At 39.3% G+C, this 25,023-nt stretch overlaps 1 protein-coding gene across 1 annotated transcript in view; it reads left to right on the top strand.

Annotated features, from left to right (window-relative positions):
- Positions 1 to 25,023, top strand: part of DNAH3 (dynein axonemal heavy chain 3) — a 184,783-nt gene that overhangs the window by 137,369 nt on the left and 22,391 nt on the right. The window contains exons 42-50 of the mRNA XM_069096531.1: positions 3,458 to 3,752; positions 6,596 to 6,775; positions 15,232 to 15,355; positions 15,452 to 15,608; positions 16,334 to 16,477; positions 18,149 to 18,815; positions 19,808 to 19,973; positions 20,162 to 20,378; positions 21,047 to 21,229. Coding sequence (XP_068952632.1) covers positions 3,458 to 3,752; positions 6,596 to 6,775; positions 15,232 to 15,355; positions 15,452 to 15,608; positions 16,334 to 16,477; positions 18,149 to 18,815; positions 19,808 to 19,973; positions 20,162 to 20,378; positions 21,047 to 21,229 — 2,133 coding nt within the window. The remainder of the gene's footprint in view (positions 1 to 3,457; positions 3,753 to 6,595; positions 6,776 to 15,231; positions 15,356 to 15,451; positions 15,609 to 16,333; positions 16,478 to 18,148; positions 18,816 to 19,807; positions 19,974 to 20,161; positions 20,379 to 21,046; positions 21,230 to 25,023) is intronic.

Below are 25,023 nucleotides of genomic sequence, written 5' to 3'. Positions count from 1 at the left end.
GTATGTTGTTATCTGTAATTGAGCAATCAACAAACCTTTATCAAGGGCTTAGCATGTGCCACAGTATGCTAGGACCTGGGTAATACCAGGACAAAAGTGGAACAGCCTCTGCCTTCAAGAGCTTACAAGCAGGTGGAACAATGGATGGAGTGCTGGACCTGGAGTCAGAAGGACCTGAGTTTAAATCTGGCCTCAGACACTTAACACTTACTAGCTGTGTGACCTTGGGCAAGTCACTTAACCCCAATTGCCCTTTCTTCCCCCCTCCAAAAAGCAAAAAAAAAAAAAAAAGATTTACTGTATGACCCTGGGCAAGTCACTTCACCTCTGTGTGCCTCAGTTTCCTCTTTGGTATAATGGGGATAATAGCATCTAGCTCCTAGAATTATTGTGAGATAATATTTATAAAGCACTTAACACATGTTAAAAGTGCTATATTAATGCTAGTTAGTACTATTACTATTATTAAATCCTAATAGAAAACAATGTGTTGTAGCAGCAAGCACCCCAGCGTCCCCAGGGTGGCTGCTCACACAGGTTCTTGGATCTGCTTTGTTAAAGGAAAGCAACTCAAAATGGGTTAACAGGCTTACTTTAATCAGTCAGACATATATTGTTTACCTTGTTCAGGGGAAAAAGGTCAGCACCCTGAACTTCAGAATACACAGACAGAATTATCAAGTCAGAGAAACAGATCAAATAGACAGATTTCCAAACTGTCCAACAATTACATCCATACCAAATCAACATCTGGGTTTTTCAAAGCCAGGGGGCTCTGGACAACGGCTTCCCAGAATCCATATCAAATCACAGAACACTTCTCAAAGTAAGCCCCAAAACAAAGCTGCACATCAGGGCTTATATAGCCTTCTCCTGGCTCAGAGAATGTAACAACCTTATTGACTCACTGGCCAATCAAGAAGTATCTACTGAAAACAAGCCTCCCACCCCAGGCTCCAGATGCACTCCAGCCTAGGGGCAGGGAAGATCTTACAAATTTACATTCTCATTACATATGTATACATATAAGTAAATACAAAATATAGAGAAAATGAATACAAAGTATTTTGGGAGAGAGAGTTAACCTTTTCCAAGCCATATCCTCTAACCATAGCTATCCCAAAGGGCTCTGTCTTGGGCCTTTTTCTCTTCTCCCTCTATATCACTTTACTTGGTGATCTACTCTCAAATCTACCTTTCTAGTCCCAAATTCTCTGCTGACCTCCACTCTTGTATCTCCCACTGCTTTTTAGATATCTTGAACTGAATGTCCAGTAGACATCTGAAAATCAACATGTCCTGATGTAATGCATTGTTTTTCCCCCCAAATCCTTCCCCTTTCTAAACTTCCCCATAATTGTTGAGGGCACTACCATCCTCCTAGTCCCCTAGGTTTGCAACCTAGGAGTCATCCTGGCCCCTCGCTCACTCACTGTCTCTCTCTTTCCCTATATCCAATCTTTTGCCAAGACCTGCTGATTTCACCATTGCCACATCTCTCCAATATGCCCCCTTGTCTCCTCTGATGGTGATACCACTTAAGTGCAGGACTACTGCAAGAGCCTCTTGGTGAGCCAACCCATCTGAAGTTCCTCCTCACTCCCATTCATCCCCATTCAGCTGCCAAAGTGGTTTTCCTAAATTGAGGTTTGGCCATGTTGCCCTCCTACTCAATAAATCCCAATGGTTCCCATTGCTTCCAGAATCAAATACAAACCCTCTGTTTGATATTAAAAGCCCTTCATGAACAACTCCATCCCCTTTTCCATGTTCTTACATCTTACTACATGCCATACATTCTTCAGCTCTGGGCATTTTCTCCATGCCTAGAATGCCTTACCTCCTCATCTCTACCTTCTGCCTTCCCTGGTTTCCTTCAAGGCCCAAATAAAATCCCATCTTTACAGGAAGCCTTCTCAACTCCTCTTAACTCTTATACCTTCCCTCTGTTGGTTATTTCCTATTTATCCTGTTTATAGTTAGTTTGTAACTATGCATTTGCTCATTGTCTCCTCCATTAGATTGTAAACTCCTTGAGAGCAGGGATTGTCTTTTGCCTCTTTTGCAACCCCAGTACAGTGTCTTGCACATAGAAGGCGCTTAATAAATGTTTATTGACTGACTAGCTACAAAAGGGGAGATGCAGATCAGGAAATGTCCCATATAGTGAGTGGCACTTGAGCTCAGCTTTGAATGAAACTAGGAATTCTACAAAGTAGATTGTAAGCTTCTTGAGGCCAGACATGCTCACATGTTTGTCTTTGTGTCACCATAGTCCAATATAATACTTTGAACATAGTAGGCACTTTTAAGTTATTTGTTGAATTTAATAAAATAAATTTTAAAAAGTTACTTTGATGTTGATATAAAAAGACTTTGCTTCATAGAGACCTCATTGAAAGCAGTAGCACACACATCATTCCTCAAGATTATAGAATTTAATTATAATAGAATTAAATTATAGAATTTAGAGTTTGAAGGTAGCTCGGAGATCACTCACTCCAACTCCTTTGCTTTACAGATGAGGAAGCTAAGGCTTATAGAAATGAAGTGATTTCCCTAAGGTCAGAAAAGTAGTAAGTAACAGAACTGAAATTAATGGAATCAGTATCTTCCTATTCTCAATCTAGAATTTTTTCTATCACAATTCATGGGCTCCCTAAAATGGTGACTGGGAGAATAGGTGTTGGGGAGTTGAGAGAAGTTCTGTCACTCTGATCTGTGATCTGAGAAAGGTAGGTCACTACTTGTAAAGTGGAATAAGAGCTCTTGGCTGGAAGGGGACCAGGTTTCCTCTCTTGGCTCTGCCCTTGACTCATTGCATGTTTTCCAAGGTGTTTTTTGACTTCTCCAGTTTTTAGCTCTACAAAATGGGGAGAACAAAATTACTAACTCTCAGAGGTTGTAGGAGATAACTGCAATGAAAGTGTACTGAGGCCTTTGGGAGGAAGTCACTAGAAGGAGGAAAGTGAGTGTTTGCAATGATGATGAGCCAAGGGAGCTAGGTATTTCATTGGTAGAGCAAAGAGCTGGAGTCAGGGAAGACTTGAATCCAAATCTAGCCCCAGATACTTACTAGCTATGTGTCCTTGGGCAAATCGAGTAACCTCTGCCTGCCTCAGTTTCCTCATCTTTAAGCTGGGGATAATAACAGCGCCAACCTCCCTGGGTTATTGTAAGGATAAAATGAAATAATATTTGTAAAGCATTTTTGCAGACGTTAAAGTACCATATGAATTTTAGCTATTATTACACATAACATGCAGTTTTCTTCACTTTCTGATTCCATTCTAGAAACCCTGAGCATGACTTCTCCTGATGTCTGTTTTTCTGTTTATCTGTCTTTGCAATCTACTTCCACTTTGAAGCCAACAACCCCAGGCCTTGGTAGAAGTCTGAAGACATAACCTTTCTGTGTTTGGCACTAAGGTTTGCCTTTTCTCCGAATTCTGAACAGGTTTCTGAACTCATCGTCCCAACCATGGAAACAGCCCGGCAGTCCTTCTTCCTGAGAGTCTACTTGAATCATGGGATCCCCATGCTCTTTGTGGGCCCCACAGGAACTGGCAAATCAGCTATCACAAACAACTTTCTGGTCCAGCTGCCCAAGAACTTGTTTTTGCCCAACTGCATCAACTTCTCTGCTAGAACCTCAGCCAATCAGACCCAGGACATTATCATGTCAAAGCTGGATCGGCGAAGGAAAGGTCTCTTTGGCCCACCTGTGGGGAAAAAAGCTGTGGTATTTGTGGGTAAGTTGTCCCTTCTCTTTCCTTCTATTCTTTCATCAGGTTCCTTGAAAATGAAGTGCTTCCTTAGGAAGAAATAGTCCTAAAGAATAAGGGTCCTTCTCTTTTTCAAAGAACTAACCAGCTAGATGACTTGGTGAATAGAATTAAAGACTGAGAGTCAAGAAAACCTGAGTTCAAATCTAACCTCAAATAGTAACTATCTGTGTGACCCAGGGCAAGTCATTTAATGTCTGTCAATCTCAATTTCCTCATCTGTAAAATGAGGATAATCACAGCACCTAACTCACATTGTTGTGAAGATCAAAAGTTAGTATACATTAAGTACTTTTCAAAACTTAAAAGCATTAGAGAAATGCTCGTTATTGTTTTTAAAAATTTCATTGTTAGGACAACCTCTTGATAAACAGCTTATGATCATGGAACAGGTCCAGGTTGTTACTGTCCCTGCCACCATTTCAGTATTTCTCAACAACACAGGCCAGGGAATGTTCCTGTGGGAAAGCAGCAAGGATCCTCTGGGTCAAAAGAAATTGCTCCAAGACAGCCACATGTTGAAGGGGGTTATGGCCTTTGCCCGCTTAGAGTAGCATCACTTACTCCTAAAAAAGGCCTCTGGATTGTCTAACTTGATAATACTCCTTTATGTTTTCTTTGGTAAACTCAGTGCTATGAGGAAATGATAAGAGACAGTATAATACAGTGGAAAGAATACCAGACAAAATCAGAGAACCTCATTTCAAATCCCAGCTCCACTCTTTCTACCTCTGTGGTCTCAGGCAGTTCATTTTTCCTCTCTAGGCTTCATTTTTCTCATCTGTAAATTGAGAGAGTTGGATTTGGAGGCTCTCAGGGAGGTAGCATAGCACAGTAAATACTGTACTTGGCTTGAAGTCTGGAAAGTTCAAATCCTACCTCAGATATTCCTTAACTCTGTCATATTTTATTTTATTTCATTTGGGGTGGGGGGAGTGGGGAAGGCAGGGCAATTGGGGTTAAGTGACTTGCCCAAGATCACACAGCTAGTAAATGTGTCAAGTGTCTGAGGCCAAATTTGAACTCAGGTCCTCCTAACTCCAGAGCTGGTGCTCTATTCACCATGCCACCAACACTCCCCCCACCCCATACTCACCCCTGCTCTGTGATATTAACCTCTCTGAGTCTCAGTTCCCAATCTGTAGAATGAGGTTGACATACTGGATAGTTCCTGAGATCTCCTTTAGTTAGCTCTTGGTCAATAATCCTATGATCTTGTACATAGGTGATGCTCAGTAAGTGCCTAATAAATTAGTCAATGAAAATAATGGCATTGGTACATTCCTACTGCATCTGAACTTATGTTATGCATTTGCATACTCTCATTTTCTGCAGTATTCATTCAGCAACTAATTATTTACTGTCTTGTGATTCCTCAGGGTTCTCTCTCTCTCTCTCTCTCTCTCTCTCTCTCTCTCTCTCTCTCTCTCTCTCTCTCTCTCTCTCTCTCTCTCTCTTTCTCTCTCTCTCTCCCCTTCCCCTCCCCCTCTCTCTTTCCTTTTCCCTTTCTCTCACTCCCTCCACAGAGATGTATATGTATGTAGATATATATTCACAATGAAATTTCAGCTTGTTTTTTGTTCTTTAGTAAATACAGAGATCAGGATATTGCCACCCTTTTAGGACAAACTTTTAGGTGCCTACTACGTACAGAGCACTGTAAGTGTGTTGAGGATACAGAAGTGAATAAACAACATGGTCCCTGACTTCAAAGGGTCATAATCTCATAGGGGAGATATGAATTACATTAAGAAATGTCAAAGAAGGTGGAATGGACTATTCACCTTTCACATATTGAGTTTATTTTATGAGTTGAAAAATTTCTGTGGAATCTTGAGCAAGTCAAGTGTAAAATGAAGAGACTGGACGATAGGATCTCTTCCAACTCTAGGTCTATCATCCTATGCATTTATGCCTCCCTATGAGGATAATATACATAAAGTATTGGGTTTGGAGTCTGGAAGATCCAAGTTCAAATTCTTATTAGCTGTGTGACCCTGGACAAGTCATTTACCTATTGCGTGCCTCAGACCACTTCCCAGGACTTATTTACAAAAATTTAAGAAGATTGGTGAAGGGAGTTCCTAGAACCAGAGTTCCTTAGGCTGACCAAATCATAAATTTATATGTCTTCCCCAATAGACTATAATCTTCTCGAGGGCGATGGCCATGTCTAATACTTTTTTTTGCTCTCCCACAGCACCTAGCAAAGTGCTGTGCATTCATTCAGCAGACACATTAAGTGTTCATTGTGCGTGGAACACTATGCTAGGCACTAGGGGTTAATGCAGTTTTTATAAGACACAGTTCCTGCCCTCATGGAATTTTATATAGGGCAAAACACAAATTCGGGCAATTATAATACCCAAATATTACCAAATAAGTACATCAGAGAGGTATAAAACAATGTACTATGTGAGGTCTAATTGATTCATTTTGATTGCCATTTATTAACATCTTTTTGGGGATAGAGGGAACTCCTTTAATTACACTAAGTAATCATATTACAGATTCTAGGAGACAGAGAGATCTAAGAGAGAGGGTCAAGAACAAATCTCCAGGTGTTTTCCTTTTCATCCTACTTCTATAACCATGGAACTAAATTGCCTGTTCCCTGACCCCAGTCTCTGCAGAGGGCAAATGAACTGGGCTAGGATTTGAAATGGATATTGGAACACCTGGGATTGGATTCCTCAGCTGAGGGTGTCTTTGCCCCACTAGGCAACAGGGAAAGTAAGCAAAAAGGCAGAAGGCAAGCACCCCCACACATACTCCTAGCTCCCTCATTAAAGACTAACTGCTTTCCTCAGATGACCTCAACATGCCGGCCAAAGAGATATATGGAGCTCAGCCTCCCATCGAGCTCCTGAGGCAGTGGATCGACCATGGCCACTGGTATGACAAGAAGGACACATCCAGGTTGGACATAGTGGATGTACTATTCGTGTCAGCTATGGGCCCTCCGGGTGGGGGAAGGAACAACATTACAGGTATGTAAAGGGGAAAAGGAACAAAAACAAAAATCTAGCCATTGTATTAGCATTAACAGAGCAGTGAAACTCTCACTGAATAGTTATTTTCCACGTTAACCCAGGGCAGAACAAACTGAACAGTAGGAATTTAGGTTAGATATAAAGAAGAATTTCACAATGGAGAATTATGGGGCACTAGAATAGGCCATCAAGGAAGACCTGAAACAAGAGGCAGTTGGCTCTGATCCCATAGAACCTCAGATTTGGAAGGAACCCCAAAGGCTATCTATACTTGAATAGGAATCCCCTCTACAACACATTTGACAAGTGGTCCTCTACAAGAAGACCTCCAGTGACAAGGAATTCTTAATCTCCTGTAAGTGACCCATTCTATTTCTAAATAGCTCAAATTGTAAATTATTTCCTTCCATAAAGCCTAAACTTGCCTCTTTGCAATTTTCTCTCATCCCTTCTGGCAATGTTTGATCTTCTTCCATGTTGTATTCTTTCAAATACTTCAAAGCAGCTCTCCTTCCCTCCTCCTCCCCTTTTCCCCAAATTCTCTTTTTCAAGCTAGTCCTTATTATCAATCCTCATATGGCACAATTTCAAGGAACTTTACCATCATGGTTGCCCTTTTCTGAGTACTCTCTAACTGAATGTCCTTCTTAAACTGTAGTAACTCAGAACTAAACATGATAGTCATATGGGTCTGACCTAGCACAGAGTACAAGGGGATTGTCGCCTATACTGTGCCTCTGGTAATGATCACATTAGTATTTTGACTCCAACGTCACAATATTGAATTATGTTGAACTTGTGATCCTTATCTTTAAAAAAATTGCTCAATAAGGACATATATTTTGCCTTATATTTCTGAGGTTGCTATTTTTTCAATCTATGTAAGACTTCACATACCTATAAATCTCATCTTATTCAATTGAGTCCATCATTCTAGCTTATCAAGACAATCCCCCCCCCACAATGGTTTTCTAATATGTTCACTATCCCTTCCATCTTTGTGTCATCTAAAATTTTGATAGGCATGTCATTTATGTCTTTAAGTTATCAAGAAAAATTCTATTTTTTAGCACGTTTGTGAAGTTCTCTGCTAAAGAACTCTTTCCAATTTGACACAAAGTCATTAATGACTACCCTTTGTGTTCATTCAACCAGTTCTTAATCTAAGTGGAACCTAAAGAATCTAATTGTGCTATCATCTATCCCACATCTCTCCACCTTTTCAATAAGAATAATATGACAAATTTTGTGAAATGTTTTGCTAAAATCTTGGTAAGCTATTCCCATGACCTACAAGTGTAGCAACTTTGTCACAAAGGAAATGAAGTTAAGTTGACATGACTCATTCTTTTAAAAAATTCATTGTATTGATATCTTTTGTTTTTACCTATATTTACCAATGTATCCCTTTCCCTTTCCAGAGAGCCATCCCTTATAGCAAAGAATAAAAAAGAGGAAAATAAATCAGAAAATTCTATTATTATATGAGTATTCCACACCATGGCTTCCCACCACTGAGGAGGGGAGGAGAACTGCTTTCAAGTACTTGAAAGGATATCACATGGAAGAAGTTTAGACTTGTTCTGCTTGGCCCCAGAAGTGATAAAGTTGCCTTCTGATATCTCTTTAGGACCAAGTTAGGTCATCATAATTTGATAGCATCCAGTTTCAATTGTTTTGTTGCTGTCCTTTCCATTTACATTGTTAAAGTCATTGAGTCTCTTGTTTTTCTGGTTCTTCTCACTTCATTTCCATCAGTTCTTTCTATGATTTTCTATTTTCATTATATTCATTAATACATTCACAGACCATGACATTTTTAGCCATTTCCTGATCAATGGGCATCTACCTGATTTCCAGTTCTTTACTATTAAAAAAATGCTGTTATATATATCTTGGCACATAAAGACCCTTTCTTTTCTATTATTGACTTTCTTAAGGTATATCCCTTACAATGAAATCTCTGGGTCAAAAGGTATGGAAACTATAGTCACCTTCTTTGAATAATTCCAAATTGTTTTCTGGAATGGTTGGACCAATTGACATCTCCACCAACTGTGTACTGGTGTGTCCATCTTTCTACAACCCCTACAATATTGACTATTCCCATATTTTATCATTTTAGCCAGCATGTTACTAGGTGTGAGATAAAATTTCAATGTTGTTTTGATTTACATTACTCTTATTATTAGTGACTTGGAGTACTCTTTCATATAGTTATTAATAGTTTGCAATTGTTCTTTTGAGAACTTTGTTCATATCCTTTGACTACTTATCTCTTGGGGAAAGATTGCATGACTTATTCTTGTTTGTTTGTTTGTTTGTTTTGTATTATTGGAGGGGGGAAAGCAAGGCAATTGGGGTTAAGTGACTTGCCCAAGGTCACACGGCTAGTAAGTATTAAGTGTCTTAGGCTGGATTTGAACATAGGTCCTCCTGACTCCAGGGGTGGTGCTCTATTCACTGAGCTACCTAGCTGCCTTGCATAACTTATTCTTGATAAAGCCATTCAAGTTCTTTGTGATTACTATTTCCTTTTTCAGGTATTCACTAACCACCCTTTTAAAATGTTTTAAAGTTTGAGTAGGAATTAAAGTAAAACTTATTCTCTTACACTTTAAAAACTCCATTTGCTTCCAGTTTTGCAAATTTGGACAGCATTTGCTCCAATAAAATCCATACTTTTTCTGTTCTCCATAATCTTTCAAAAGTCACTGATAATAGTTCATCAGTCACATAAATTCTTTTGGCATCTTAAGATGTAATTTAGTTTCATGACTTGAGCACCTCACATAAAGAAGCTTAGTGTATTCTTACCATTTCCCAATTTATTTTGGCTATGAACTCCTAAGTAGTTATTTTTGTTCATTCCTTCCTAGGACAAAGATCAAAGACACCATAAGTCTAAGGCTAAAAAGAGACAGGTCTTCCTGGCTCAGAGGCCAACTCTTTAGCCAATAGAGCAATAGTGTAGGAAGACCTTGGTTCAAGACTTCTGACATATACTGATTACATGACCCTCTTCAAGTTACTTTACTCCTCAGGACTCTAGTCAGTTCTCTAAAGTTGCAGAAGATTCATTCTGGATTGGTAGAGGGAATTTTTTTTTAATTTATTTATTTAGTTTTAGTTTTCAACATTCATTTCCACAAGATTTTGAGTTACAAATTGTCTCCCTGTCTTTCCCCAACCCCCACCCTAAGATAGCGAGCCTACTGAGTATCCCTTCCCCTAATCTGTTCTCTCTTACATCCTCCCCCATACTCCCTCTAATTTTCTAGTAGGACAGGATGGATTTCTGTACCCCAGTGCCTGTATATCTTATTTCCCAGCTGCATGTAAAAAAAAGCCCAATTTTTAAAACTTTGATTTCCAGATTCTTTTCCTTCTTCCTTCCTCACCCACCCCCACTGGAAAGATAAGCAATTCAATATAGGTTGTACATGTGCAGTTATGTAAAACATTTCCATAGTAGTTATATTGTGAAAGACTAACTATATTTCCCTCCATTCTATCCTGCCGCCCACTTATTCCATTTTCTACTTTGACCCTGTAACTTTTCAGAGGAAAATTCTTCTGCCAAGGAAATCATAGGTATGATTACTCATGTTATGCTGCCATGACAAGTTTGTAAACTGTTGCTCAAACTCTCGTTCTTCTTTATGCCCAGGTGGTCTGCAGTATTTTGTTTCTGCCTCTTTTTTAGTTCAAGGACTCTCCGCCATGTTTTTCTCTATTTTCTCAAATGTCTGCCTACAATAATAGCAATAATAATAATAGCTAGCATTTATGTAGCACTCTAAAATTTGCAAAGCACTTAACAAATTATCACCTTACTTAATCTTCACAACAACCTTGGGAGGTAGGTGCTATTATTGGCCTTATTTTAAAGATAAGGAAACTGAGGCTGATAGAGGTAAAGTTACTTGCCAACAGTCACACAGCTACTAAGCGTCTGAGACTGGATTTGAACTCAGGCCTTCCTGACTCTAGGTCCTATGCTCTGTCTATCCACTGCACCACCTAGTAGCTTCCCTGTCTTCTTAAATTTTACTCCCTCCAACCTCCACCTCTCTATCCTTTTGCTTTTGAACAAGGTTGTTTGTATAATCATATTCTGGTCATGGATCTTAACCTACCAAGTATAACTATGAGGTCAAATCTGCCTCCTTACATTGTTCACTTTGCTCATTGCTCAGACTTTGTACATTTATGGGTAGACATTAGAGGTCACAGGTTTATTGTCAACTTCTTTCTTGACTTTAGTCTCTTGTAAATTTCTGGGTGACAATATTGCTATTTTCCTACTTTACAGTTATTTTCTATGGAAACACGTATTTGGTGGGCAAATAGTTGTTCTTCCCTCCTCCTTTCCTCTTTTCTTTTTCAGTTTAAAGATCTTTTGATTAGATTTTGTAAGGTCTTATTATAGAAGTATTTTGGCCCTCTTCCTATGATTGGTGAGGAGTCATTTCCAGGATCTTTTCTCTGTATATATAAATGAGACTCTGACTTGATAGAGATTGAAGTTTTGATATTCTGAGTTCATTCTAACTTTGAAATGCTGTTAACTTTTTAGAGAAACTTTGTTAATGGCTAAGAGAATGTCATTTCTGTATTTTGTGCCATAGTTCAGATATCCAAATCCTATTCTCATACATCATCTTAATCAGCTTTTCATTTCCCAAATCTACCTTTTTCTTCTGAAGTCCATGTTTTTGACTGGAAACAGTGAAGAAATCACCACATCTGACCAAAAAGTCTTCACTTTCTTCTCCAAGATTTTACAATCTTTAAGAAAACTTTCTTAAAATGATAATAAAAAGGGGGTGGAGCCAAGATGGCAGAGTAGAAACAGGACTTCTGCATGGCTCCTGCGCCCACCTCTTCCAATACATGTAAAAAATGACTCTAAACAAACTTTAGAGCTACAGAACCCACAAAGACAGAGAGAAACTAACCTCCCATTGAAGACAGCCTGGCAGACTGACAGGAAGGGGCAAGTGCAGTGCTCTGGGAGCTGAGCCCAGCCCTGTGTGAGCCCAGGTTTTAGTTTCAGAGCACCCCGAACAGCCAGGGCTAGAGGGACATTGGGAGAGTGTATCACCAGCAGTTTCCAGAATGTGGCGGTTTCCAGGATTATCAACCCATAAATGCCAAAGACAAAGTGAGAGGTCAGTGGACTTTGGGAACAGGGAGTCAGGGAGTGAGGGAGGTAGTGCCCCCAGAGGGAGAAGTGGCTGAGGCAGGCTGCTACATGGCTGCTTCAGAGCTCCTGGCCTGAAGATTGTAGGGGGAACAAGTGACCAGTCTGAGGGGTATAACTTTTGCTTTAACCTGCTTGGATCTGGATCCCTATCCTGAGTGGAGGTCCTAGGGTGTGTGACCAGGTGCCAGAGCCAGTAGAGGCCTCTGTGGGGCACCCAACTAATAGCTCCAGCAGCTGAGAAAACCCCAGCAATTTGGGACAAAGCTCTCCTCTCTGAAAGCAGAGTTCTACTGTGGCAAAAAGCTCAAGACTCAAGTGGTTGAGTGGCAAAACATGAGCAAGCAGGGGAAGCGGAACAAGCACAGCAACCTGACTTTGGATTACATTTTTGGAGGCAAAAAAGATCAAGGCATAGAACAGGAGGAAGACAATGAAGTTAGAACTCCTGCACCAAAAGCTTCCAAGAAAAATATGAATTGGTTACAGGCCATAGAGGAGCTTAAGAAGGATTTGAAAACCAAATAAGAGAAGTGGAGGAAAAATTGGGAAGAGAAATAAGAATGATGCAAGAAAATCATGAAATGGGAGTCAACAACCTGACTGAAGAAAATAACACCTTAAAAAATAGACTAACTCGAATGGCAAAAGAGGCTCAAAAAGCTAATGAGGAGAAGAATGCCTTAAAGATTCAAATTTGCCAGGTGGAAAAAGAATCTCAAAAACTCACTGAAGAAATCATTTCTTCAGAATTAGATTGAAGCAAATGGAAGCTAGTGACTTTATAAGAAATAAAGATACTATTAAATAGATCCAAACAAATAAAAAAAAATAGAAGGCAATGTGAAATATCTCACTGGAAAAACCACTGACCTGGAAAATAGATCCAGGAGAGATAATTTAAAAATTATTGGACTACCTGAAAGCCAAGATCAAAAAAAAGAACCTAGAAATCGTCCAAGAAATTCTCAAGGAAAATTGCCCTTGACATTTTAGAACCAGAGGGCAAAATAGAAGTTGAAAGAATCCACTGATCACCTCCTGAAAAAAAGATCCCAAAAAGAAAACTCCTAGGAATAATATAGCCAGGTTCCTGAGTTCCCAGATCAAGGAAAAAATATTACAAGCAGCCAGGAAGAAAAAATTTGAATATTGTGGAAACACAATCAGGATAGCACAAAATCTGGCAGCTTCTACACAAAGGGATTGGGAATATGATGCTCCAGAGGTCAAAGGAGCTGGGATTAAAACCAAGAATCACCTACCCAGCCAAACTGAGTATCATGTTTCAGGGGAAAATATGGTCATTCAATGGAATAGAGGACTTTCAAGTATTCCTGATGAAAAAAACAGAGTTGAATAGAAAATGTGACATTCAGATACAAGAAGCAAGAGAAGCATGAGAAGGTAAACAGGGAAAAGAAATCATAAGGAACTTATCAAACTGAACTATTTACATTCCTACAAGGAAAAATGATAATTCTAACTTATGAAACTTTTCTCAGCATGAGAATAGTTGAAGGGAATATAAATGTGTGTATATATATATGTATGTATGTATATATGTATACATATATATGTCTATATAGGAAGATATATGGATATATGGGCCTATGAATACATATATGAGTATGTGTATATATGTGTACAGGTATACTTAGACAGAGGGCACGTGCCCAATTGAATAGGACGGAATGATACTTAAAAGGTGAAATTGAGAGGTGAGAGAGGCATATAATGAGAGGAGATGGGGAGAGACAGAATGGGGTAAATTAACTCATATAGAAGAGGCAAGGGAAAACTATTACAATGGAGGGGAAGAACAGGAAGGCAAAAGGGAATGAATCAACCTTACTCTCATTGAATTTGGCTTAGGGAGGGAATGACATACACACTAAATAGGGTATTCACCTAAAATTGAAAATTACTCATTGAAGTCTTTAGCTTCTGAGGTGCCGTTTTCCTTCTCACTACAAGAGTGTCTTGATGGCCACACTGTCCTTCTTTACTTTTGATTTAACAATCCCTTGCCTTACCTCACCAACTTGTTTTATTTACCTTGTTTTTACCAACTTTCTTCTCCTCCTTTTTGTTTTTCACCCTTCTCCTTGAGGCCCTTTCCCCTTTTATTTCTCTTCTTCCTCTTCTTTTTATTTTTCTTCTCTTCCTTAGGGTCCTTCTTCTACTCTGCTCTCTACTTAGGTGTTTCTACTAGTGTTCCTTTTCCTCAAATTGTCTTTTGACTTGATTTCTCCACTGTCTAGAATTTCCTTAACTTCTCATGTCCTTCAAGTCTTTCTCTTCTTTCAACTTGTCTTCAGAACCTTTCAAATTCCTGTCCCACTGCACCAAAGCAATCTCTGGTCTTTTTTCCTGGGGGGAGGGTTAAGTGACTTTTCCAGGGTTCCACAGCTAGTATGTATCTGAGGTCAAATTTGAACTCAGGTCTTCCTGATTCCAAGGCCAGTGTTCTACAGCACTACATAGCTGCCCCATTTTCTGGTCTTTCTCGCAGTTCAAGAACTCTTCAAATCTCCACAGTTTCTTCTCTTCCTTCTTTATTTCACTCAAGTTTTCTCTTGCTCCATCTCCTATATAACTTTCCCTCATTGAAACTGGAAATAGATGGCTTTTAAATAACAGATGACTTGTAAGGTTCCTTCCAAATAAAAGATTCGATGTTTTATGCCTTCGTGATAGTTTTTGTGTCATGTTGTCTGAAGGTAAAGATATGTATTAGATAACCTTTCCGGGCCTTTTCTAGACTTGGGTTAGCACATTTAAATATAGGGACAATAAATAGCATTTCAGAGTTTGCATGTGACAGGATCTCAAATCTTTAGGTTGTATGGAGTCAGAGTCTCATGTATATACCCAGAGGAAAAATTCTGGAAATGACTTCTCACATAAGACCTCACTATTTTGAGAGAAATTCCTATTTTCTTTTCTTTTTTTTTTTTTTAAAGCAATTGGGGTTAAGTAACTTGTAACTTGATCGAGGTTACACGGCCAGTTATTTCTGGGTGTGGTGCTAAGTGTCTGAGCCCGGATTCGATCCCCAGGTCATCCCAACACTGGGGGCAGTGCTCTTACTCACTGAGCCACCTGGCCACCCCTGAAATTCCTATTTTCAACATTATCTTAGAAAGCAGTCATATATCAGACCCTTCTTTGCATTTGGTGGGAGGAAAAACGGGCTCTGTCATTAGGTCCAGAAGGCATGTGAGTGTGTGTGTCTGTTTTTCAGGGCGCTTCACCCGTCACCTGAATATCATTTCCATCGATGCTTTTGAGGATGAAATTTTGAGCAGGATTTTCAGCTCCATTATTGACTGGCACTTTGGGAAAGGGTTTGATGTGCAGTTCTTAAAGTAAGAAAACCATATATCCTGAAAGAGATGGGATGGAGGGAAAATTGCATTCCAAATTTTTCACAAAATCCATACTGGCTTTGCTGTTTCTCTAAGGTTTGGAAAGATGTTGATTCAAGCAACAATGACCATTTACAAAGCTGCAGTGGAGAATTTCCTGCCAACTCCCTCCAAATCTCATTATGTCTTTAATTTACGAGATTTTTCACGAGTCATTCAAGGGGTATTGCTGTGTCCTCATACCCATTTGAAGGTTAGCTTTTGTTTTTATAAATATTGTTTGAAAAATAACTAAATACTACTGTTTATTATCTGGGATCCTCCAAAGAATATAGTACTAGGTAAATTAGGTATATGGATTTATCAAGTTGGCAAAATTATTTTTCTATGTTTTCTCTTTCCTAGCAGATTGTAAGTGTCTTGAGGGCAGGAAACATGCCTTTTTGAATAAATGAATAAGTTTTCAGGATGGAAATACAGAATATGTCTGATATGTATATACTATATCAGATAAGCAAAATTGCCAGGAATTACCTACCATTTTTAGTATCATTCTTCTTCCATAACCCAGAATTGATGACTCTTAAGTGGCTTGGCTGACGTTCAATTAGTATCAAGTCTCACCTCTTCCAGGAAGCCTTCCCAGATTAATCCCCATTATTTTGATCACCATTTTCATGTATATATTTACTCGGTGTTTAACTTTATATTTTCATTGTCATATGTAGTGGACCCTTGTTTGACTATTTCTTTGTAAATGACTTGTCTTTTGATATCAAATTTGTCTTAGCTCCCTCATTAAACAGTAAGCTTCTTAAGGCATGAACTATATCTTCTGCTCCATTTGAATCATGTCATTCTACCTATTACACAGTCTTTTACACCATAATTATTGTTGATTTGATAAAGGAAGAAGAGGCTACTAGCTTTGTAGGCTCTGCCTCCAAATAATTCAGATACTCACTTTTGGATTTGCAGGATGGAGAAAAACTGATTCGACTCTGGATTCATGAAGTTTATCGAGTCTTCTATGATCGTTTAATCGATCATGAGGACAGACAGGTGTTCTTTGGTATGGTAAAGGAGACAACAGCTAACTGCTTCAAACAGTCTGTTGAAAAGGTATGCTAAATTTCATGTCATCTAGCTGTGAGTCATTTAATCTCAACGTGCCTCAGGCAATTTGTTATGAGTAGTCTTGATGTAGAAGAGTTCTTACACTTTGAATTCCCTAAGACTAATGATAATTGCAGATTCTTTAAGAATACTCATAAAATCCCTAAAAGAATGCTCCATCTATGTCCTGTGACACCTGAAGACTTGCTACAGACTTATTGATTTGGTTCAGAGAATATTTTGGTGTTCTGGCTCAATGAAACAATGGAAAAAAAACTCTGTATTTGGAATCAAAAGACTTGGGTTCAAATTCTAGCTCCACTGCTTACTAACCCATGTGACCTTGGGCTAAACACCTGATCTATCTGGCCCTCAGTTTCCTCATATGTATGTAATACATGTTGCACCCCTTTCTCACACATGGGACTCCCCAAATAGCTATCCTAGGTTCCAATACTCTCTGAGTCCATACCCTTTCAAAATGATAGCTTATAAACTTGAAGCCATCTATCATGGCTCCCACCCTGGCTGGCCCTAGGCCTTCTCTTCTACTAAACATTCTGTATATGGAAAAAAAAATGGCTCATAAAGTCTCATAAATGTATTTGCTTTTCTATAGTTAGCCAGATGACACAATTGGCAAGGGGAAAAAAAGACATTTTTGATGAAACAGTACAGTAAGATTTGTGATAGAATATTTTTCCCATAAAGTAAAGATACACTCTTCCACAAATAAACACCCCATCACCGGGGAGAATGAGCAAGCACGGGGTTCACATTTGAGAGAGCCTCATCTGGGGAATATGTGTGAAGGGGTAATTCATACCTCCAACACTGCCAGGTTCCCAGTGTGTTTTTGGTGATATGCTCACACTGCTCTATATTGGTTTCCGTGTTTCTACTGGGCGTATTGCTCTGGTAAGTTCCCTGGATCTGTTCTTGGCTAGGCTGGGCTGTCAGTGCTGTGCTCGCCTCCTGGCTCCTCAGAGTTCATTTCTTCAGGGCTTCTCAAACCACCTTGGAGTCAGTCTGTTTGGGTATAGTGAATGGCTAGACCCTTTACCCCTTAAGGGCTGTTTAGTTATGGCCACCACACTCACCTAACAAAGGCCAGGCAGAGTTCAAGAGTACTACAGAGTACAATCAGACCAAGATTAGGTCATTCCTTTTTGAATTCTGTGTCTGGGCAGAGACCAAAATTTTCTGCTACAAATAGTTATCTAATTTAGGGTTGAAATTCTTTCATAATCCCAATATCCTCTCTGGATTAAGTACAGATGAATTTGAGCCAGAAAAGAAAGGTAGGCGAGAGGAGGCAAACTCACTGTTCCCCATCCAATTAATCCAAATTCCTATCTTTACTATGCATATCCGTCAGCAGCAAAGCCTCTATAAATGATACTAGAATGCTTAGAATCCTCAGAAAAGGCTAAAAACAGTATACCTTGTATTATAGCACATAAATGATAAATAGAAGTAGGACTTCCTGATAAATTACTTTAAATTTGTATGTACTTTGTATTTATTGATCTGTATGCACATTACTTCCTCGGCCCCCACCCAATAAAATATGTACGTTCCTTAAGTACAGAGACTTTTACTTTTTGTCTTTGTATCTCTAGTGCCTATAAAATAGCAGGTGCTTAATAAATGCTCATTAAACTGAATTTACTCCAGGTTCTGATTCATTTATCACCCACTGGGAAGATTGTGGACGATAACATCCGTAGTCTGTTCTTTGGAGATTTCTTTAAGCCTGAGGCTGATGTAAAAGTCTATGATGAGATTACAGACCTGAAAACTCTCACTTCGGTCATGGAATATTACCTGGAAGAGTTTAATAACATCAGCAAGGCCCCAATGTCATTGGTCATGTTCAGATTTGCCATCGAGCACATTTCTCGGATCTGCCGGGTTCTAAAGCAGGACAATGGCCATCTACTTCTAGTGGGTATTGGTGGGAGTGGGCGACAGAGTGCCTCCAAACTGTCCACATTCATGAACTCATATGAGTTGTACCAGATTGAGATCACCAAGAACTACACAAACAATGATTGGCGGGATGACATAAAGAAGATTATGCTTCAGGTTGGAGTGGCCAGTAAGAGCACAGTATTCTTATTTGCTGATAGTCAAATCAAGGATGAATCATTTGTTGAGGACATCAATATGCTTCTGAACACAGGCGATGTGCCGAATATCTTTCCTGCTGATGAGAAGGCTGACATCGTAGAAAAGATGCAAACAGCAGCTAGGACCGAGGGCAGGAAAATTGAGGCCACACCCCTTGCTATGTATACTTTCTTTATTGAGAGGGTGAAAAAAAACCTACACATTGTCCTAGGTAAGAAGAAACAAACTCATCCTCCACTTAAGGTCACAGATTTAGAACCAAAAGGAATTTTAGAGGTCAGTACTGTGGCCAGAGCAGTTGGTGGGCTAGCGAGGTGTAGTTTGTTTGTTACAGGACCATTTCATACAGAGCCAAAGATGCAAGGAGCTCACAGAGTTTTTATGTCCCCCAAGAGAATGTAGACACCCCAAAAGAATGCAGACAATGAAGGAGCCTCCCTTAATCCTGTTTACTATTTACCCTTGCTTAAGGTTAGTTACTTATTAGGGTATTATTCTAGGACCATATCTGGAGGCATAAACAAAAAAGATTACACGCCCTCTTGCTTAGCTGCCCGGTAACCTTTGCAGGTAACCATACAGGACGGGGGAATATACCTTAGGGAGGTCAAGGGACCCCAAAACGGTCCCTTCATAATACATCCTCCTGCTTATCTGCCCTGTAGCCTTTCAGATAATAATATAGGGAAGGGGAACATTTCATTAGCGAAGCTGAGAAACTTCTGAAAGTTCTCTACAGGTCAGTCCTTCATTTTTCAAATAAGAGAACTGAGGCTCAGAGTGAGTAAGAGATATGTCCAAGATCATGTAAGTAATAAGATAGGATTTTCATCCCAGTTCTTTGATCCCACCCTCATTCCACTGTATCATACCTACACAGACACATGTACACATACACACATATGCACACATAGATACACACTGCCTCTTAGCTATGTGCAGCTCTGTCTTTTGTCATTTTAATGGAACCCAAGGGTCCCTGATAGGTGGGACAATTTCCACAATTTTGGGTGGACCTTTCCCATTATCACTCCAGAGTTTCCAAGGGATTAGGTTGTTAATTGCTTCTGAATCTTTCCAAAAGTATCAACAGTATGTATTACCAAATGAGTGCCCTTAAAATTCTAAATTAACCTCTAAGGAAGTCCCATCCAGAATGGAACTGGAAGGAATGAAACTAACAAAACCTATTCTTTCTGAAAGCCATGAGTCCAATTGGAGATGCTTTCCGGAACCGCCTACGAATGTTCCCTTCTTTGATCAACTGCTGTACCATTGACTGGTTCCAGACTTGGCCGACAGATGCTTTAGAAATGGTGGCCAATAAGTTTTTAGAAGATGTGGAACTCGATGATGAAGTTCGAATACAGTATGTATTGGGATGGTTATCTATCTAGTACTGGGAGTATGGCTAATGTTTCCCTCAATAGATGTCTTTTTGACTTGAGTTAGTCAAAGCCAGTGGAGTCAAAATAGTTACAGATTCTAATAGCCAGCATTATCATAATTTACTTGGAGAAAGATAGACACAGTGTGACTGCCATTTATTCTCTGTAGGGTTGTATCTATGTGCAAGTATTTCCAGGAAAGTGTGAGACATCTCTCAGTGGAATTTTTTGGTACACTACGAAGACACAACTATGTTACTCCAACATCTTATCTTGAATTAATTCTGACCTTCAAAGCACTACTAAATAGCAAAAGACATGAGGTGGATATGATGAGGAACCGTTACCTAGTGGGGCTTCAAAAACTTGACTTTGCATCATCACAGGTGAGTTGCCACTGAAAAGAAATAATGATAGGCTTTGAGTATCTTAGTATGTGTCTGGGCTTCAAATGTAAGTAGCTGGCTTATAATCAGTAAAAATAAACAAAAAACACAAGCAACAATAACTTTCCCATGGCTTATAGCATATAGTATTTATTATTTTGTCTTTACCAAATCACATGAGATAATATTCGTTTAAAAAAAAAAGCTGAGTACAAGGAGAAGCTAGATGGTACTCACTGTACTGGATAGAGTCAGGAGGTAAAACTCCAGTTCAATCAATGGCTTTTCAGAATTGTTGAAAATGGAGATATTTAAACTTGCTGTTTAAAAGATATAGGTTGTGGCCATATGTAGCAAATCTAAAAATAAGGATAGGAGAAAACTTCACAGATATTCCATCTATTCCCCCAGCTTTAGGCATCTTTTGATCAGAAAGACAAATATTCCTGACCAACACATTTATTTATAACTACAGCCTTGTTGAAATTGATAACTGTTCTCCAATGTTTTTTTTTTTGTTCAGGTGGTAGGTAAAGTATCCTTTTAAACCATATTTCTGAATCCTACTGATCTCCACAGCTTTCTGTTAAACAAGGCTCCAGTTCTGAAATATGCTCCCTGTCAAGGAATGATCTGCTGCTTTCCCGTACTCTCTGTTTCTCTATTAGGTGGCTGTAATGCAGGTAGAACTAACTGCCCTTCAGCCCGAGCTGATCAAGACCTCTGAAGAGACTGAGAAGATGATGGTAAAAATTGAAGCAGAGACAGTGGAAGCAGATGCTAAGAAGCTCTTGGTTCAGGCAGATGAGCAAAAGGCAAATGCTGCTGCTGCCATTTCGCAAGCTATCAAGGTACAGGTTTTCCATTGCATAATTGTGAAGATCAGGTTCCTCATGGAAGTCTCTGTTATGACACAAGAACTAGGTGGGCAACAGGCTATCTTAGGGGTTGGATTTCTCTCAGTCACATCTTTATATTTGGATACTTGGATGCATCAATTATTGATCTCCTTGATGTAGATATTCTCTCCCATTGATACAGATCATGACCAATCCATACCTATGGAACTCTTGTCCATGTTCTCTCATGAATCCAAAGGGGATCCACCTGACACGCTAAGTTACCTTCCTGTAGAAAAGAGAGTCTTCATCTTGTGTATGTGTATGCATTTATCTGTGATGGATCCCATTGGTTGACTAGAGAAACCTGTAGAAAAGGGGTGTACTACAGCCAGCTTGATCTGTTAACATTTTCAGTGTGAAAATCTTAGGAATCAACAAATCCTACAAATCAGGGCTTGATTTATTGTTTTGTTGGTTGTCTATACTTAAGAAAGTGATGGAGAAAATGTGAATAATGCAGATAAAGTTTAAAAGTATATATGTATATTTTCTTCAGAGAGTCAATCCCCTCTCTTACTGTGTAATCAGCCTATGTTTTCTTCTGGTCATATATTTCCCTGATCATCTCCTTTATACTTCTCAAATAACAGAAGGCAAATACTGGTTATGATAATATTTTGAGTTTTATAATGCCTTGCATATTTTTGAAGCACTTTTAAATGTAGACTGTCTTCTGATTTTTGTAACAATTGCTTGAGGCAGTGTGTTGTAATGGATGGAGAGCCTCAGAGCCAGGAAGACCCAGGATCAAGTTCCTTCTCTGACACATACTGGCTATGTCACCCTGGGCGAGTCATTTAACCCCTCAGTGTCTCAGTCATGTCAAACTCAAATAGAAATAGAGGCCACTATACCATACATGAGGATCACTGTGGACCACAAATTGACTTAGAAAAACACATATAAACATTATCTATGTCTTATAGTATTTTTATTTACTTTGTTAAATATTTCCCAATTAGATTTTAATCTGTACAGGCAACATTAAGGAGTGCTGTGGGCCTCACGCAGGCCTATGGACAACCAAATTTGATAACTCTGTGCTAGGCAAATCTCTAAGACTAAGACTGGAGGGAATTTCCTCATCTGGGAATTCCTTATAGCAATGAAATCACAGGTCAAGAACCTATTCCTCTTTAGAAGAAGAGTCAAAAATAGAAAGGATTAGCCTAGAGTCACATAGCTAATTAAAGGAACAAAAGCCTGGACTAGGTCTCCTTAATATTCATTTCAATGTTCCTTTCATTGTAGTGAAAGAAGAATTGATTGATATTCTTAAAGTGGAGGTCTTACAAAGGCAAAAAGTGATAAGCATTTAATTTCATAAGTGAGGCAACAATAGAATAATTCTGAAAAATATAGGCTGGAGCTAGGTTGTAGAAGAATGCAAATATAAGACTCAAGGGTTTACATTTTCTCTTGAATGTAATGTGGAAGGTCTTTGAATAGGAAAGGTGAAACAAATGGCTACATCCTTTAGGAAGATATATATTTAGGAAGATGATTTCTGCAACTTTGTGGAGGGTGGATTAGAGAAAGGAGAGATGGAAAGTAAAGAAACCAGTTAGGAAGGTATTACTATAGTCTCTGTAAGAGCTGAAAAGGATTTAAATTGGGTGTGGTTATGGGAACATAGAGAAGAGTGACCTTATTTGTTGTTGACCTTGTAGAGACAGTATAAATAAGATGTAAGAACTGATTGGATATGGAGGCATGGGAGAGAAAAGTGTCCAGGATGACTCTGAATTTATGAATCTGAGTGACTGGGTGCATGGTGGTGACCTCAATCCTCTTTAGTATTTAATAGTGTCTACTATGTGCCAAGCACTGGGCTAAGCCCTTTACAAATATTACCTCATTTGATGTTCCCAACAACACTGCAAGGTTGTAGGTGTTGTTATTATCCCCATTTTGAGGAAATGAATTGAGGAAACTGAGGCAGAGGGTAAGTGATTTGCCCATGGTCAGAAAACTAGATAGTATCTAAGGTTATATTTGACCTCAGGTCTTTCAGACTCCAGGCCCAGCACTCTGTCTATCATCCCACTTGGCTGCTTAGACCTAGATGAGTTTAAGAAAGAAGATTATTTCTGATTTTGAACATGTTGTAATTAAATTGCTAGTAGGAAAGACAAATAAAAATTCCTAGCAGATAGTTCATGGTGGGGGACTGAAATTCAGGAGGGATATTAGGGCAAGATAGATAGATTTTGGAGTCAATTACGAAGAGACGATAATTGAGCCCAGATAAAAGCAGTGAGTTAGAAAGTTGGGAATGAGTCTAAAAGAGTCTAGGACAGAGCTTTGGTGGACACAGCTTACTATTAGATAGGCTTTGGGCAAGATAAATATCCTTTAAAAAAGAGATAAATATCCTTTTACTAAGACCATCCATGGTGACCAGGAAGAAAAAGCACATGCCAATTAAAGGGTGGGGATGGCTGCCGCTGTGGCCTTGAACCTTGGCACAAGGTCTGCAGGGAAAACGCCCATTCCCTGTGCATCCAACCTAGGCCTTTAGTTTTGAGTACAAAGGACGAAATCTAGAACTACTGTTATAAGCAAGGTTTTGGCAGTGACAGGAAGCAAATTAGGAGGCAGCCACATCTAGTGAAATGTGATGGACTTTGAAGTCAGCTAAGAACTAGATTCAACCCCACACTAGCCTGACTCTGGACATGCCCCCTCCTTTTTCTGAGCCTCATTTTCCTAATCCGTTCAAACAGAATAATATCTATAGAGCATACATCACTGGGTTGTTGTGATTCTATAATGAGATAGTCTATGTGAAGAGCACATTGCAAAATTTAAAGCCCCATATAAATGTCAGTTATAGGACCAGCATCACTTCTAGGGGTCAACCATTTTGAAAGAAACACAGGACCTTTTGGGCTTACCCTCATTGCTTTTTTGAATCTCTGGCTCAAAGAGAGGGTCCTTTTAAAATCACGTAAAAAGTAAGCCCAACATTTTTCTCTGATAACACTCTTTGCAGAGGTAAAGATCTTAGGGTGTGAAACAGCATATGGTGTCAGACAATATGCTGTTTAGTTTGGGTCAATTGATTTTCCTCCTCATTTTTCTTCATTGTTAGAAGAGATGGCTCTCAGGAAGCAGACCCTGGAAGAGCTAAATTAGGAAACACGGATTATGTAAAAACAATAAAAAGTTTTTTTAAAAAAAGAAAGAAAAGAAGAGAAAGTAAGGCTGAACTGAAAATGGGATTCTTTTTAGTTCTTTCCCTTTTAGAAATGCAGCAGAGGTTTAATCTGTCCATTGGCTAGTAGTTGCTTCATATTTTCAGAGAAAGATGGTACAGCCAGTTTTTTGTTTGTTTGGTGCTCATGGGGGACTGGGATAATTTAAGGCCACTGGTAATCCAAAAGCTTTGTTGTAGCCAACAGCTTTGATGTCCTCCCCTACCGAACACTTTGCCAGGGCTGCCCACAAGGATAATGTGATATCTACCTCTCCCTGCTGTTTACCTTCTGGAGGACATGCTGAAGAGTGTTAGAATGCTCAAGGAAGATAGAAAGAACAGGAGTAGAACAACTCGTACTATCTACCCACTGGATAATTAGCCCTGGAAATCACTGTAACTGCACGGTCCCCCTTCCAGGACATTTTATTGACTGAACAAGCAAGCACTAGAAGGCCCATGCTCTGGCAGGAGTGTCCCTTGGCAGAGAAGACATCTGGATGATTTTCACCATGAGTCCCTGAACAATAATTCTCTCTTATTG

The sequence above is a fragment of the Petaurus breviceps genome, unplaced genomic scaffold (assembly GCF_028583685.1).
Source record: "Petaurus breviceps papuanus isolate PSGF00001 unplaced genomic scaffold, PetGlider_PUasm1.0 229, whole genome shotgun sequence".
Lineage (NCBI taxonomy): Eukaryota > Metazoa > Chordata > Mammalia > Diprotodontia > Petauridae > Petaurus > Petaurus breviceps.
Note: the sequence above shows the minus strand (reverse complement) of the source record. Positions and strands in the feature narration are given on the sequence as shown.